At 47.9% G+C, this 14,855-nt stretch overlaps 1 protein-coding gene across 2 annotated transcripts; it reads right to left on the bottom strand.

Annotated features, from left to right (window-relative positions):
- Positions 1-537: 537 nt before the first annotated feature.
- HARBI1 (harbinger transposase derived 1) lies at positions 538-14,829 on the bottom strand. 2 transcript variants are annotated; one of them, XM_066583387.1, is made up of 4 exons: positions 14,771-14,829; positions 11,141-11,291; positions 4,775-5,511; positions 538-1,451 (listed from the first exon to the last, which is right to left on the bottom strand). In XM_066583387.1, exons 3-4 carry the CDS (start codon positions 5,442-5,444, stop codon positions 1,078-1,080), a joined length of 1,044 nt encoding a protein of 347 aa, XP_066439484.1. In that variant the 5' UTR covers positions 5,445-5,511; positions 11,141-11,291; positions 14,771-14,829; the 3' UTR covers positions 538-1,077. The 2 variants fall into 2 exon arrangements, with proteins under 2 accessions (XP_066439484.1, XP_066439485.1); XM_066583388.1 differs by lacking the exon at positions 14,771-14,829 and adding an exon at positions 11,364-11,447.
- Between the last annotated feature and the right edge of the window lie 26 nt (positions 14,830-14,855).

Here is a 14,855-nt window from a genome sequence, read left to right as displayed (position 1 = left end):
CGGCCCTTCTCTTTTCTCCGCGGGTCGGGTGGTTCGCCGGGGCCCTTCCGAATGTCCCTCGGATGTGGGGGTCTTCCGCTTAGCAAGCGGGGGTGAGTCCTGCTCCCCGCAGCTGCTTTTTTTCGGTCACTAGAGGGTCCCGGTGGCTCTGGGAGATGGTGCCGGCAGGAGCTCTGTGAGACACGTCCTGCTCCCTCTGTGTCTTGTGCGGAAGTCCTTCAATTTAATATTTAATTAAATTATAATTAAGTTATGTATTTAAGAATTGTCCACTCTACAAAAAAAACATCTAAGTGAGCAGCACTGTGTCAGCTTGGAAAAATCCATTTGACTTTAATAAATTAGGAAAAATTCAATATTAGGAAGGCAGGGGGTCCACGGAAAAGAAAAAAAATTTGGCGAGTGGCCTACAGGGCAAAAAAGTTTGAAAACCTCTGCTCTAGATCAACAAGATGGATGCATCAGTCTGTCCTTGATGGAATAGCCCCTAATTCAACCAATATATTGGGTGCAAGAAGAGGCAAATAGATGTCAGCATTTCAAGAACTGGCAGTATTTATTTTAGGCAAGGAAATACACCAGCTTCCCCTTAACAGGAGTTAGTAAATTGTGAACTACTAATGGCTCATACTCAGGTTAGGCCATCAATAGTAAATCAGCTGCTGCCTAGGACCCCCGCCAATCAACTGTTCTCTGGGCCAATATGGTTATTCACTGAGCTCCGTTCCCACTGCAGTGGCCAGGTTTGCTATTACAGGCAAAGTTCACATTGAAGTGAATGGAAACTGTGCCTGCAATACCAAGCCTGGCCACTGCAGTGGAAACAGAGCTGTCCGCTTCCTGTTAGAAATCAGCATAATGCATGAGCACACCAGCCCTGCGACCAGCTGGTCAGCTAGGATCTTGGGCAGTGGGCCTCAACTGATCTACTATTGCTAACCTATGCTACAGATAGGCCATCAGTAGTTCACAAATGGACAACGCCTTTAATGCGTATTGTGGATTCAAATAACCGTTCATATCAATATTAACACATGAGCAGAGTGCAGAACTGTATTTTTAAACTTCTCTCTGACATTAGCTGAAATGATTTTGGATCAGTTCTTGTCTCATGCGATAAGCTTCTGTTTCCATGGCCTCCATGTTATTACAGTCCTCTTCGGTCTCCATGGAAGAAGGTCCGGGATCCAACCAAATATCCAGTCCGTGCTGAAGAGCGATATTGTGTAGTATGCAGCAGGCCAAAATGATCTGGGCAGATTTCTCAGGCGAATACTGCAAAGTGGCACGCGATCCGTCCAGGCATCGAAAACGATGGCGAAGTGCTTGCTGGGTGCGCTCCATGACGTTATGAGTGGCAGAGTGCGCCATATTGTATCTGTACTCTTGAGGACTCTCAGGGATTTGTACGGAGGTCATTAGCCAAGGCCGGAGATGGAAAGCGCTGTCCGCTAACAAAGACAAAACACAAGATGGCAGAAGAATGTTAGGACAATTATTTCCTACATTTGCTGGACATTTTACATGAGATTGCCATTCCTTCCCAACCGTTGCCTTCCGGGGTCCCGAACGGGCCCGCAGATGGATGTGTAAGAAGGTGAAGGGAGTGCTCCATGCTCCCTCAACACAAATAAGAGCGGCCAAGCCACTCTGACAGCAGCCCTGTTCTGGCCGCACTAAGTCCTCCTATAAGTAGAGTGGCCAAGAAGAGGAGAGACCAGGCACTCTGACCGCTGTGACGAAGCCCAAGCCATGGGCTAGTAATGCAACCGGGGGTAGGGGAGAGGCAAGAGAAGCACTATGAGCACTGAAGAGAAGCAACCAGCTCGAAGAGGTAGATATTGAGGATGAGGAGTCGCCGGACCCCTTCGGCAGACTGGGTGTGGGACAAGAGGGAGTCTCCTTCCCTGCTGCTTCCTGAACAGAGGCGGAAGTGTCGAAAAGGTCTGCGCAAGCCTAGAAAGGGGCGAACGCAGTGTGGCAAATGTCCTTCCGAGGACTGTTGTAAGTGCACTTTTTCCCCCCCAGAACTGTTAGGTTTGAAGTCTCTGGCCAGGTTTGGGGTCTTGGATCTCATGGGAGTATCCTAAAGAGTTAATGCTAGCGAGAGGGGTTTAATGTGGCACCATAGTTAGTGCAAGGCCTTGCATAGAAATTAAAGCGAGTTACTAGAAGTTAATTAGTAGGATGATGCAATGTGATATGTTGATTGTGATTGTTATGCTGCAGCAAGGCACCTGGTGTATAGTTCAAGTAAGGTCTGATTGTTAGAAGTATTGCATGTTTTAAGTCTCTTCACACACTCAGCCAAGCCATAAACCTACTGCACACTGATGAAGGCGAAAACCCCGAAACAGCTGTCTGTGTATGGTTTTCTGGCTTTTGGTTTTCAATTCTTAATCATTGTTATAAAAACTTTTTTAAAGAGTCTAACATTGACTTGCAGGAATGTTGCTATGCAATAGGTGGCGCTACAGAGGTATTGTTCCATCTTCCTTATTTGCATATTTCCCAGAGGAGCATGAATGGCTTTATAAGTCTCCTCACTCACCTTCTAGGTGCTCTGCTTAAGAGATGATACGCTTCCCAACCTCAAGTTACATAGGACACAGTGATACAGTCATGGTTAGCAATATACCAGACTAGGCTCCTGTGTACCATCGAGGAGCTCTGATAGTTGGTTCCCAAAGTGCGGACAGAATAGTTTAGCAGAAGAAAGCCGCGAGAAGTGTACATTTTTGTGAAGGCTTCTGCGCATGTATTATGTACCGAAATGTTGTCAGACGTGTAATGTCCCCATATAGTGCATGTATGGTGTGCGAAGTATGAGTATCTTATGATCTTCAACACAACTAAAGGCGCATTTAGACACAACGATTATCGCTCAAAAGATGACTTTTGAGTGATAATCGTTGTGCCATTCACAGCGCAAGGTGATCGCTCAAACGTTGAGCAATCACCTCGCTCTCCGGAGGATGCAGAGAATAAGCGGGGTGCCGCTTGTTCTCTGCATGCAGCTGTTCCCCGCTCCGAGCGCCCAGCTGTCATTCGTAGATAGTTGCCAAATTCTTGCCAGATCGGCATACCTGGAAAAGGCCTGTGATTACCTGTGCTTTGCTGCTGCCACCCTGGAGTACCCGAGGAGTGCTATGCCGGCCAATGTGTGGTGCCAGATGTAAATGATGTTTGGTTACTGTCAAAGTGAGAAAGGTACCGATGCAAAGTGCTATGATGCAACGTTAAAGGGATCCTCCGGATAGGTCATTAATAGTTGATCGGCTGGGGTCCGCCTGCTATCAGCGCTGGGAAACACAAGGGTCGGAGTAGAAGTATCCAGCGCTTCATTGATTTCATTGATAGCTGCTGCTGTAATTACAAGCGCCGGTCAGAGAAGTAGTGGCAAGTATACGGTTGGGTGGTATTGTAAAGTTAGATATTAATTTCCGGTGGGCTCAACGTAGTCCTAAGACTAAGCTACTACAACCAAACTATACGGAACACATCCATATCTATTATAAAATTGCACTGTAAATTCTGCTGGACCTGGGAATGGACCCTGTTCTGGCTGGAGCTCAAGAGCCTGGGGCTAGTCCAACTCTTGGAGAAACAAAAGAAGAGTCCTGTCTGGAAGTGGCTCTATTCCAATCATCATAAGTAAATGTGCTCATAGTAAAGTTAACATACCACTGCAAACATTTGTCCACTTACCATATGCTCCGGGAAAGCTTCCGGCATATATGTGAAAAGCATTCATAGGCCCCCAGGGATAAGCTTTTGGCCTCCGTAACGTAGAACATATTCCGCCAAGTGCAGTTTTATAGTTTTAATATATGCTAAGTTATACAATAATATATTATATATATATATATATATATATATATATATATATATATATATATATACACACACACATATACATACACACACAGACCACATTTCCCTGAAAATAAGCCCCAACCCGATAGTAAGCCCTACCTTGATTTTCAGGGGGAGAAGGAGGGGCTTGAAATATAGGTTTTGGGGGATGTCTTATACTCACCTAGCCGCTGGCGTCTTGGTCCCTCGCGCTGGTCTCCCTGGCGCAGCAGCAAGTTGCTGTGTCCTCCGTGCTGACAGAGGATTCTCTTCTTGGTAACAGGGCTTTGAATACCCCGCCTCCAGCAAAGGAGGGCTGTGACTGGATTGAGCACCAGCCACTGAATGGCTGTGATTGGTTCATAGAGCGCTGGCTCTGATTGGCTGGCGCCCGATCCAATCACAGCGCTCGCTTGCTGGAGGCGGGGAATTCAAAGCTCCGTTACCAAGAAGAGAATCCTCTGCCAGCGCGGAGGACTACACTGCAGCCTCTCGCAGCGTTGGGGAGACCAGCGCGAGGGACCAAGACGCTGGCGGCTAAATAGGTATAAAACATCCCCCAAAAATAAGACAATGTGCTTCTTTTGGGGCAAAACTTAATATAAGGCAGTGGCTTATTTTCAGGGAAACGCGGTGTGTGTATATATATAATGGCTAGCTAAATAGTTCACAGGCTTTTCCTAGTGGATAGTGACAACCTATGCTCAGGATAGATCAATATTAGATCTGTGGGGTACACTACTTGGGATTGAAGAGGCCTTGGCACTCACGTAAGCACCGTAATGACTTTACTGCATACCAGGCACAGTGCCGTACATTTCATAGCAACTGTTTCTGGTATAGCAGCTCAATCAGAAGCAGACACATATTGAAACCCTTCCTAACAGTCGTTTCAGGCTTCCGGTAAATAAGGACATACCCAACATCCAGCCGTCTTTGTGCATTCTTGTCTCAAACAGACCAGAAAGGTTGGACTGGAGGAGGACCATATTATCTTGCGTGCTGCCTGGTCGGTGGGTTTCGGCCCATAGAATAGCCCCTTGAGTGTCGCACACAAGAAGGCAGTTTAAAGAGTGCAAGCCTTTCCTGTTTACAAAGGACAAGTCTTCTGCATTAGGGGCCTTAATGGTTACATGCATGCAGTCTACTACCCCCAGCACTCCCGGGACCCCAGCCAAGCTGTAAAAGTCATCCTTCAACTTCTGTACCGATGTGTCCTCCTGTGGAAAACAAATGAACTGTGAGGCTCTCTCCACCAGAGCGTCGGTGACATTGGTCACACATCGACTCATGGAAGCTTGGCTGATCCCAATCGTATCTCCCATACGTGTCTGGAATGAGCCAGAGGTGTAAAATCCGAGAGCCGCCATGATCTGAGTCTCGGGGCTGATTGCTCGGGATCGCTGAGTTGGCCGGGATAAGCTGGCACCCAAAAGTTCAACCAGGTAGTCGATAAATGGCCGGGGAAAGCCGTATGTAGAAACCAAATACTCATCAGAAACGTCGTCCAGGCGACACCGGTCAAGAGTGCGGTGTCCTCGGCCGTATAGCAGTAGGTCACAATCAAGGATAGTTATAGGAATAGCCATTGGTGAAGCTACAAACACTATTCTTCAGATGTTACGGGTTTCTTGGAATACATCACAGGGAGGTTATCTGAAAACAAGAGAAGACAGAAAATATAGTTACTGTATTTCCCCGAAAATAAGACACCGTCTTATATAAATTTTTGCCCCAGAGGAGGCACAGTGTCTTATTTTCGGGGGATCGTATACTCACCTGGCCCGCGGCATCTGAGTGCCTCGCGCTGGTCACTGGCGCTGTGTCAGGCTGCCGTGTTCCAAGTGTTGACACAGCACTCTCTTTCTGGTTATGGGGCTTTGAATACCCCGCCTCCAGCAAATGAGTGCTGTGATTGGATCACGAGTGCCGTTGGCTCACCCAATCAGAGCTGGCGGTCGATGAACCGATTACAAGCAATTCAGTGATGTAATTCACTGAATTATTGCGCGCCGGCTCTGATTAGCTGAGCCAGTGGCGTTCGTGATCCAATCACAGGACTCGTTTGCTAGAGGCGGGGTAGTCAAAGCCCGTCACCAGAAAGAGAGTGCTGTGTCAATGCTGAGGATGCGGCAGCCTGCCGCAGCGCTGGAGACCAGTGTGAGGGACTCAGCTAGGTGAGTATTGCTGTAGTTTAGCTAGGGCAGTGATGGCGAACCTTTTAGAGACTGAGTGCCCAAACTGCAACCCAAAACCCACTTATTTATCACAAAGTGCCAACACGCCGGGGGCGGGGCTTATCACAACGTATAATTTTACCCCTGTTGTTCTAAAAAGCAAAGGGCCGCTTCAAAATAGACAGCGTGCAGGTTTTGATTGCTTTTTGGATACGGAAATACTGCAGAATGTCCTCAGCGGAAATTTCTGTGGCAAACTCTATAGTATTTCTGCATCCAAAAAGCAGTCAAAATATGCTCACAATCTATTTTGAAACAGCCCTGCCCATTTCCGCCTCATGTAAACATACCCCAGCGGTAATATTGACCCCCTAGAGCGACCCAAGCGATAATATTGACCCCCCAGAGTGGCCCCAGTGGTAATAGTGACCCCGCAGAGCGGCCCCCGCGATAATAGTGACCCCGCAGAGCGGCCCCCGCGATAATAGTGACCCCCCCTCCCCGAGCGGCCACAGCGATAATAGTGACCCCCCCAAAGTAGCCCCAGCGGTAATAGTGACCCCTCAGAGTGGCCCCCGGGGTAATAGTGACATCCCACAGTGGCCCCTAGTAAAAATAGTGACATCCCAAAGCGGCCCTCAGTAAAAATAGTGACATCCCAAAGCAGCCCGCAGTATAAATAGTGACATCCCACTGCGGCCCCCAGTATAAATAGTGACATCCCACTGCGGCCCCCAGTATAGTGACATCCCACTGCGGCCCCCAGTATAAATAGTGACATTCCACTGCGGCCCCCAGTATAAATAGTGACATTCCACTGCGGCCCCCAGTATAAATAGTGACATTCCACTGCGGCCCCCAGTATAGTGACATCCCACTGCGGCCCCCAGTATAAATAGTGACATTCCACTGCGGCCCCCAGTATAAATAGTGACATTCCACTGCGGCCCCCAGTATAAATAGTGACATTCCACTGCGGCCCCCAGTATAAATAGTGACATTCCACAGCAGCCCCCAGTATAATAGTGACATACCACAGAGGTGGCCGGTAGTAATAGTGACATCCGACAGCGGCCCCCAGCCACATGTGTTTTCTGAAATAGTGTAGCATTTCAGAATAAATCATACATCCCTATAATATGGGCGCCTGTCAGGCAGCAGGAACCCCGTGACAGGTTCCCTTCATATATAGTATACATTGTTTTGTTAGTATCATGCATGCTGTAAACTACTTTATAGTACTAATATATAGTTGTACATAGTGGTAAAAAGTGTATAATTGCCTATTATTTTATAGTACTGCAAATACTGTATAGTACCGTATATACTAATACATAGCTGTACATAGTATATGATGTTACATCGTTTGTATATTCTTGTTTTATAGTATTACTGTATAATGTAAACTACTGTACGAGTAGTTGTACATAGTATATAGCGCTATAAAGTGTATATATTGCATATTAGTGTTGTATGGTAGTAGAATATTGTATACAGTGCTATACCATATACCACTAGCAGTATACTGTTGTATATAGTGTTTGGCTGGGTTCACATATCAGTTGCATCCAGCCAGGTGTTTTACGCCTTAGCAGGACACTACTGATGGCATCTTTGTGCATCCGCTTGGCATCCATAGAAGTAGCCAGACAGAAAAACACTATATGCTGAATTATTCTCTCTGCCACAGAGAGACATCAGTCCCACCTCATCACCAGATGAAAGAAACGATCCCATAGAAAACAGTGGGATCCGTTCTGGCATCAGTTTCTCTGCAGCGTTTCTGTGTGATGCTGGAAAGGAAACTAAACCGGATCACCAGACATATGGGAACCCAGCCTTAGGCCTCATGCACACAGGCGGATTTTGCTGCAGAATCTCGAGCGAGCGTCCGCCTCCGGATTCTGCAGCAATAGCCCTCCATAGCATGCTATAGAAAAATGATTCTTCATGCACACGAGCGGAAACCAAATGTGGTTTCTGCTCGCGGATGAAAAATCGCAGCATGCTCCATTTTACTGCAGTTCCCGCATGGTGGGCTTACATTGAAGTCAATGGAAGCTGTCCGATCCACTGCTCATCCACAATTGACATTCCGGACGGGCCATAGACTCCACGGAAAAAGCAGAAGTTTAAAAACAATTTTTACTACGCATGTCCGACGGCGAGCTGTGCGGACCATCTGCAGTACAAATTCAAGATTCAGAAAGCAGGTACGCGCAAACACCACTGCCACCAAGACCGGATTCCGCATGCGGAATCCGACTCGCCTGTGTGCATGCGACCTTATATAGTGTATATGTTATTGCAAATGTTAGTATAGGAGTATATTATTCCTATAGTTGTAATGACATATAGGATCATATAGTGTATATATTGTAGCATTCACACTTCGTTAGAGCTGTCAGATATAAGTCCTCATAGTCACTGAACTGAGATGTTCAAGTGACAATCAACATAGCTCCTCCTGTGTTTGCAGGGAAGAAACACTGCTGTGTAATAGCGACCTTAGGGCTTATTCAGACGTTCGTATATCGGCCGGGTTTTCACGCTTGCCCGAAATACGGTATCCCTCTCTGCAGGAGGAGGAGGTTGGAAGATCCGGGAGCAGTGCACTGAGCTCCCGCCCCCTCTCTGCCCCTCACCACTATTGCCAATAAGAGGGGGCGAAGGCGGAGCTAAGTTCCTGGAACTTAGCCCCGCCCCTTCCAGTGCAAATAGTGTTGAGGGGCGGAGAGAGGGTAGAGAGGGTGGAGAGGGGGCGGCAGCTCAGAGCACTGCTCCTGGCTCTTCCAGCCTCCTCTCCCTGCAGAGAGGGACACCGTATATCTGCCGGGCGTGAAAACCCAACCAATATACGGACATCTGAATAAGCCCTTAGGCCGGGCGCACACTTGTCCTATACAGGCTGCCTGCATATTGACATGTATTTGCATATCTTAATGGACAAGAATAGGACACGTAATGAGTTTTTTACGAGAACCATTGGTCCATGTGAAAAAAAGCCGGACAGCTATAGTGGGTCTATGTGCTGTCCAACATAAACATGCCGGATAGGTCATCAATATTAATTGGCAGGGTCCACCTCTCAGGACCAACAATGATCAGCTGATTTCAACCCCAAATGGGGTTGTAACCAAAAATGCAATAGAAGAAAAAGTTCTCATTGATTGCAATGGGAGTGAACCCTTCTTTAACACTTCTGGCAATGAACACTGCATGGGGTTACATATCCAGTATACCCCTTTAATACTGTATGATATACTTTGTGGGCCATATTCTCACATGGGTTACTTTATGAGTTAGACTTAGATCCCAGCATTCACAACAACTTTGCCCTATTTGCATGCTCGAGAAAATCCATGCAAAGTAATGACAAGGTTGCAAATATTTTATAATTTGCAGCATGCTAATTTTCAAATTGGATTCCACTCTGAACGGATGCAGAATAAGACCACTGAACCTTAAAGGGCATCGCACATGGCGGATTTGCTGGGGGTTTTCCACAGCTTAAAGTATCTGCAGCACATTAGCATTAGAGATGAGCGAGCGTACTCGGAAAAGCACTACTCGCTCGAGTAATTTGCTTTATCCGAGTATCACTGTGCTCGTCCCTGAAGATTCGGGTGCCGCTGCGGCTGACAGGTGAGTCGCAGCGGGGAGCAGGGGAGAGCAGGCGGGAGAGAGGGAGAAAAAGATCTCCCCTCCGTTCCTCCCCACTCTCCCCTGCAGCTCCCCGCTCCGTGCCGGCACCCGAATCTTCAGGGATGAGCACAGCGATACTCGGATAAAGCAAATTACTCGAGCGAGTAGTGCTTTTCCGAGTACGCTCGCTCATCTCTAATTAGCATCATTCCATGTGGATTTTGACGCCGCTCAGTTGCAGATTTGCACCAATTTCCATATCAAAATCTTTGCTGCAGGTTTGCTATTGATTTTTTATCAGCTGCGTAAAATCCACAACAAATATGCCGCTTGTGAACCCTCAGAATAAGTTGAGGATTCTGTACGGATTTTCTGCAGCAAATGCGCCTCAAATTGTGCAGATTTGCAGCAGATTTCACCCCCTCACTTGAAATCAGCGGTGAAATTCTACAGCGTAAATTAACATGCTGTGGATTTAAAATCCGCAGCAGAGATCAATACAGGCCGCCTGCACACAGGTAGATTTGCATTGTAGAATCCGGAGCGGGCATCCACCTCCGGATTCCTCAGCAAATATCGCCCATAGTAAGCGATGGCAAAATGCGATTTCCTCTACGCGAGTGGAAATCAATTGCAATTTTTCCGCTTGCGGAGGAGAAATTGCAGCATGCTACGATTCTGTGCTGATTCCATTGAAGTCAATGGAAGCCGCCTGACTCGCGGGATCCGTGTCATCACCTAACGATGGCCCATGATAATCTGTACTGCGCATGTACACCAGCCGGCATATCTGCAACACAGATTAAAAGACTACGGACAGGTACGCGGGGGTCACCGGCCGCGCAGAGAGTCACACCCGACCGATATACGCTGCCCCTCTCTGCAAGGGGAGGAGGCGGGACAGGGCGGGAGATAGTGTGCTGAGCTCCCGCACCTTGCCACTGTTTGCAATGGGAGAGGAGGGACAGGGCGAAGCTAAGCTCCGCCCCATCCCAACCCTTCTATTGCAAATAGTGGTGAGTGGCGGAGAGGGGGCGGGAGCTCAGCACACTAGCTCCCACCCCATCCCGCCTCCTCCCCTTGCAGAGAGGGGCAACGTATATCGACCAGGCATGAAAAACCCGGCTGATATACGTCCATGTGAATAAGCCCTAATGGTGTAGATTTTCTCTGCAGCGTGTGAAAGAGATGGGTAATGGGTAATCTCCGGCAAAGTGTGAAGAATTCTATTGCGGATTTTGACTTTCCCCATTGATGAAAATGGGAAAAATCTGCAACAAATATGTAATATAAATTGAAATGCTGCAGATTTAAATGTTTAGAACATTTGTATGGTGTGGGTGGGGGGGGGGGAGACATATGTTATAATCTCATCCACTTGCGTGCTGTGTATTCCGCTGCAGATTTTCTATGTAGAAATGTGTACAGAAAATCTGCAACATTTCCACTATGTGTGCATTTACCTTCATAATGCAGCAGCTCCAGACAGGAAGGATGGACTCTCGTCTTCATCTGCTACTCTACCACGTCCACATGGAGCGAGGTGGGCGCCGCACTGCGACATGTTATGACGCAACATCAAGCAACGCGCAGGCAGATCCCATCGTGAGAAACCTAAGAGACAATAACAGGATATGTTCAGATCATATAATGGCAAGTTGTCACGTTCTGCTTCCAATACATTACCTAACAGGCGCTGTCCGCTCGTCGCACTTCTCCTCCGGCAGTTCCGCGACACTTGTTTGTAGTCTTAAGCCAGCGCTGTCTCTGTTTGGATCTCGCGCACCGCAGGTCAGCCAATCACTGCAGCACTGGATGAACCAATTGCAGCCATCGCATTGAAAATCCCGGCAAAAGAGCACCACAAAATCGCAATATCCCCATGAGAAAACGCAGCGATATCGCGCAGTACACAACTGCGATTTTATCGCGGCAATATCACTGTCGCCCGTGTGAAAGAGGCCTGAGTTACAAGGAACATGCCAGTGGTTTAACAGTCAAATTGCAGCTCTGAAACAGTTGCGCAAGTTGCACAGATTTTTTGGTCACATGACTTTACTGTCGCTTTATGTCACGCAACACATATCGCGCCATAGGCTTCTATCACACATGTCCGGGATTTTACCGCAGCAAATCGGCCTGCGGCTGCTAATCCCGGGGTTAGCCGGCCATGTGGACGAGATCTCTCAGAAATCTCGTCCACACAGGACAGCGAATCTGTCGCGGTAAAAGCTGGCGTTGCGGCACAGATTCGCCGGCCGCAGCATGTCCATTCTTTTTTTTTCCGTTGCAGCTGCGCTCTCCTCTATGGGAGCGCCGGCCGCAACGGAAAAGCGTGCCGCAAAGCCACTCCAAAACCCGCGGCATAGTGTCGCGGGTTTTGAAGCAGCGCTTTCCTGGCGGAAACCTTTGGTTTTTCGCTGCGGCCAAACTGGTGACATTTCCGCCGGGAATACGCCGTGTGGGAACCCAGCCTTAAAGTTTAAGATGCCGTGGTAATCGCGGTATAGCGCTCCCATTGATTTCAACAGGGCCTCGCAGACATGTGCTTTCTAGCGCCGTCATTTTCGAGCGCTGTCTGCTCTATTTTGCTTCGTTTTTGCACTTTTTAATCACAATGATGAGGTTTGTTGAAAACCTCATTCGGACGCAGTAACCTGTATCCAAAAATGTCGGTAAAATCACGGCATTTTGCCGTCACTGTGTGTTTGAATGGCCTTAAACTTGTTTCACATGAGCGAACGCGATATCGTGAGAAAATCGCGGCATTATCGCAGTTTTGCTCATGCGATCTCTGAGCGCCAGCGCTGAGTTTTCTTGCAAAAACATTGCTGCTGCTTGCGATTTTCTCACGAAAAATGCTTAAAGGAGATGTCCCGCGCCGAAACGGGTTTTTTTTTTTTTAAACCCCCCCCCCCGTTCGGCGCGAGACAACCCCGATGCAGGGGTTAAAAAAACCACCCGCACAGCGCTTACCTGAATCCCGGCGGTCCGGTGACTTCAATACTTACCGCTGAAGATGGCCGCCGGGATCCTCCGTCTTCGTGGACCGCAGCTCTTCTGTGCGGTCCACTGCCGATTCCAGCCTCCTGATTGGCTGGAATCGGCACGTGACGGGGCGGAGCTACACGGAGCCGCTCTCTGGCACGAGCGGCTCCATAGAAGACTGCTGAAGACCCGGACTGCGCAAGCGCGGCTAATTTGGCCATCGGAGGCCAAAAATTAGTCGGCTCCATGGGAACGAGGACGCTAGCAACGGAGCAGGTAAGTAAAAAACTTTTTATAACTTCTGTATGGCTCATAATTAATGCACAATGTACATTACAAAGTGCATTATTATGGCCATACAGAAGTGTATAGACCCACTTGCTGCCTCGGGACAACCCCTTTAAGAACATGTTGAATGAAAAACCCTTGAAAAGCGTGGGTGTCATAAAGCTGCGTTCTCATTTTTTTCCTCCATTGATGCCAGAGTTTATAATAAATACATACATAAATAAGGAATGCTTTCTGTTTGATCTCGTTTCGCTACGGTTCCGTTTTTTAAACAAATAGCGCCGTCTACAGTGCTACTTGTTACGTTTAAAAAAGCAAAACCGTAGCGGAACGCGATCAAATGGAAAGCATTACGTTTTTTTTTTTCAAACGCTTTAAAAATTTGGGGAAGAAAAACAGAAAGGCGTATTTAGTAGAGATGAGCGAGCCTACTCGGCCACGCCCTTTTTTCGCCCGAACGCCGCTATTTTCGAGTACTTCTGTACTCGGGTGAAAATCTTTGGGGGCAGCCGTGGGTGAGTGGGGGGTTGAGAGGGAGAGAGAGAGGGCTCCCCCCTGTTCCCCGCTGCTACCCCCCGCTCCGCCACGCCTCCCCCCGCCCCCCCGAATCTTTTCACCCAAGTACGGAAGTACTTGAAAATCGCAGTGCTCGATCGAGTAATTACTCGAAACGAGTAGGTTCGCTCATCTCTAGCATTTACGTTTTAATTCCGATCGTCTGCTCCAAAGGCGGAACGGCCTGAGCAAATTCGAACAGAGATAGCAAACTAGGCGTGAACGAGCCCTGAGACCGCTGTCACACTGATGAATTTGCGCCCGCGCAATACGGAGAGGATAGAACCCATTGATGTGAATGGCTTCGCTCACATTTCCGTATTTTGGTCACACAAAAAAAAAAAAGACCGAACATGTTTTATCCTTCTGCGTATTTGCGCACCAAAGGTCCCCGTAGAAGTCAATGGGGAGTGCGCAAATGTATGTGTGATATGCAAAGAAATGCGTGATACACGGTGTAATTGCGCAGGAAGTAGAACACATCTGGAACTAATTAAACGAATTAGACATTTCGATCTGTGTGTTTATGTCCCGCGCGCCAAACAACATGCTCTGCGGGCAGAAAAAGGGCGTTAGGTACGCCGATAGGCGAGCAAAAAAGCCTTGATCAAAGTGCAAAATTGCACAAAGGCGTGCGCAATTGCGCTTAAGCTCCTGGCCTAATACAAGGTCAGTCTAAATCCGTAAAAACAGGAGACACGCATAGGGTGAAGTTAGACCTGCGTTCGCTCTTATTTCGGTTTTTCCGTCCCCCTTTTTTTATTTATTCGAGAAACGGAAGTAAAACGGAATTAAACACTTCCGTTATTTTTCACATTGATTTCAATGGTGTTGAAAAAAAACGGAAAGCAAACAGAAAGGTTACGTTTTTTTGGAATGAAAAAAATAGCGCAGTCGGCAGCGTTATTTTTCTGTACAAAACCCCAGAAAAACCTAACGGAAGGGAAAACGTTTAATTTTGTTTTGTTTCCATTTCTCTGCTCCAAAAATGGAGCCAAGAGACGGAAACCGCGAACTGAGCGCCAACGCAGGTGTGAATTGACCCATACAGAGCGGCTCATATATGGAGTGTAGTAAGACGCATGGACTAGATTGGTCTTCATAAGACAACCCTTTATATTTTGGGGTCTGCTGAAGGGGCTATATACCCCATTACTGATATAAACCCAGTGCACCATGTTGGGGGCAGGTGGGCAGCCATAGCCATGCCCAGAGCTCATCACTCCCCGCAATCACGTGACCCCCAGACTCAAGCTATTTACCTGCACCGACCGGAGCGAGCAGCGCAGTCCCCACAGTCAGCCTTCTGAACGGGAGCTGCAGATTCCACACAACTCAAACACGGCG

Source organism: Eleutherodactylus coqui, chromosome 11 (assembly GCF_035609145.1).
Source record: "Eleutherodactylus coqui strain aEleCoq1 chromosome 11, aEleCoq1.hap1, whole genome shotgun sequence".
NCBI lineage: Eukaryota > Metazoa > Chordata > Amphibia > Anura > Eleutherodactylidae > Eleutherodactylus > Eleutherodactylus coqui.
This window is presented reverse-complemented; position numbering and strand designations above follow the sequence as displayed.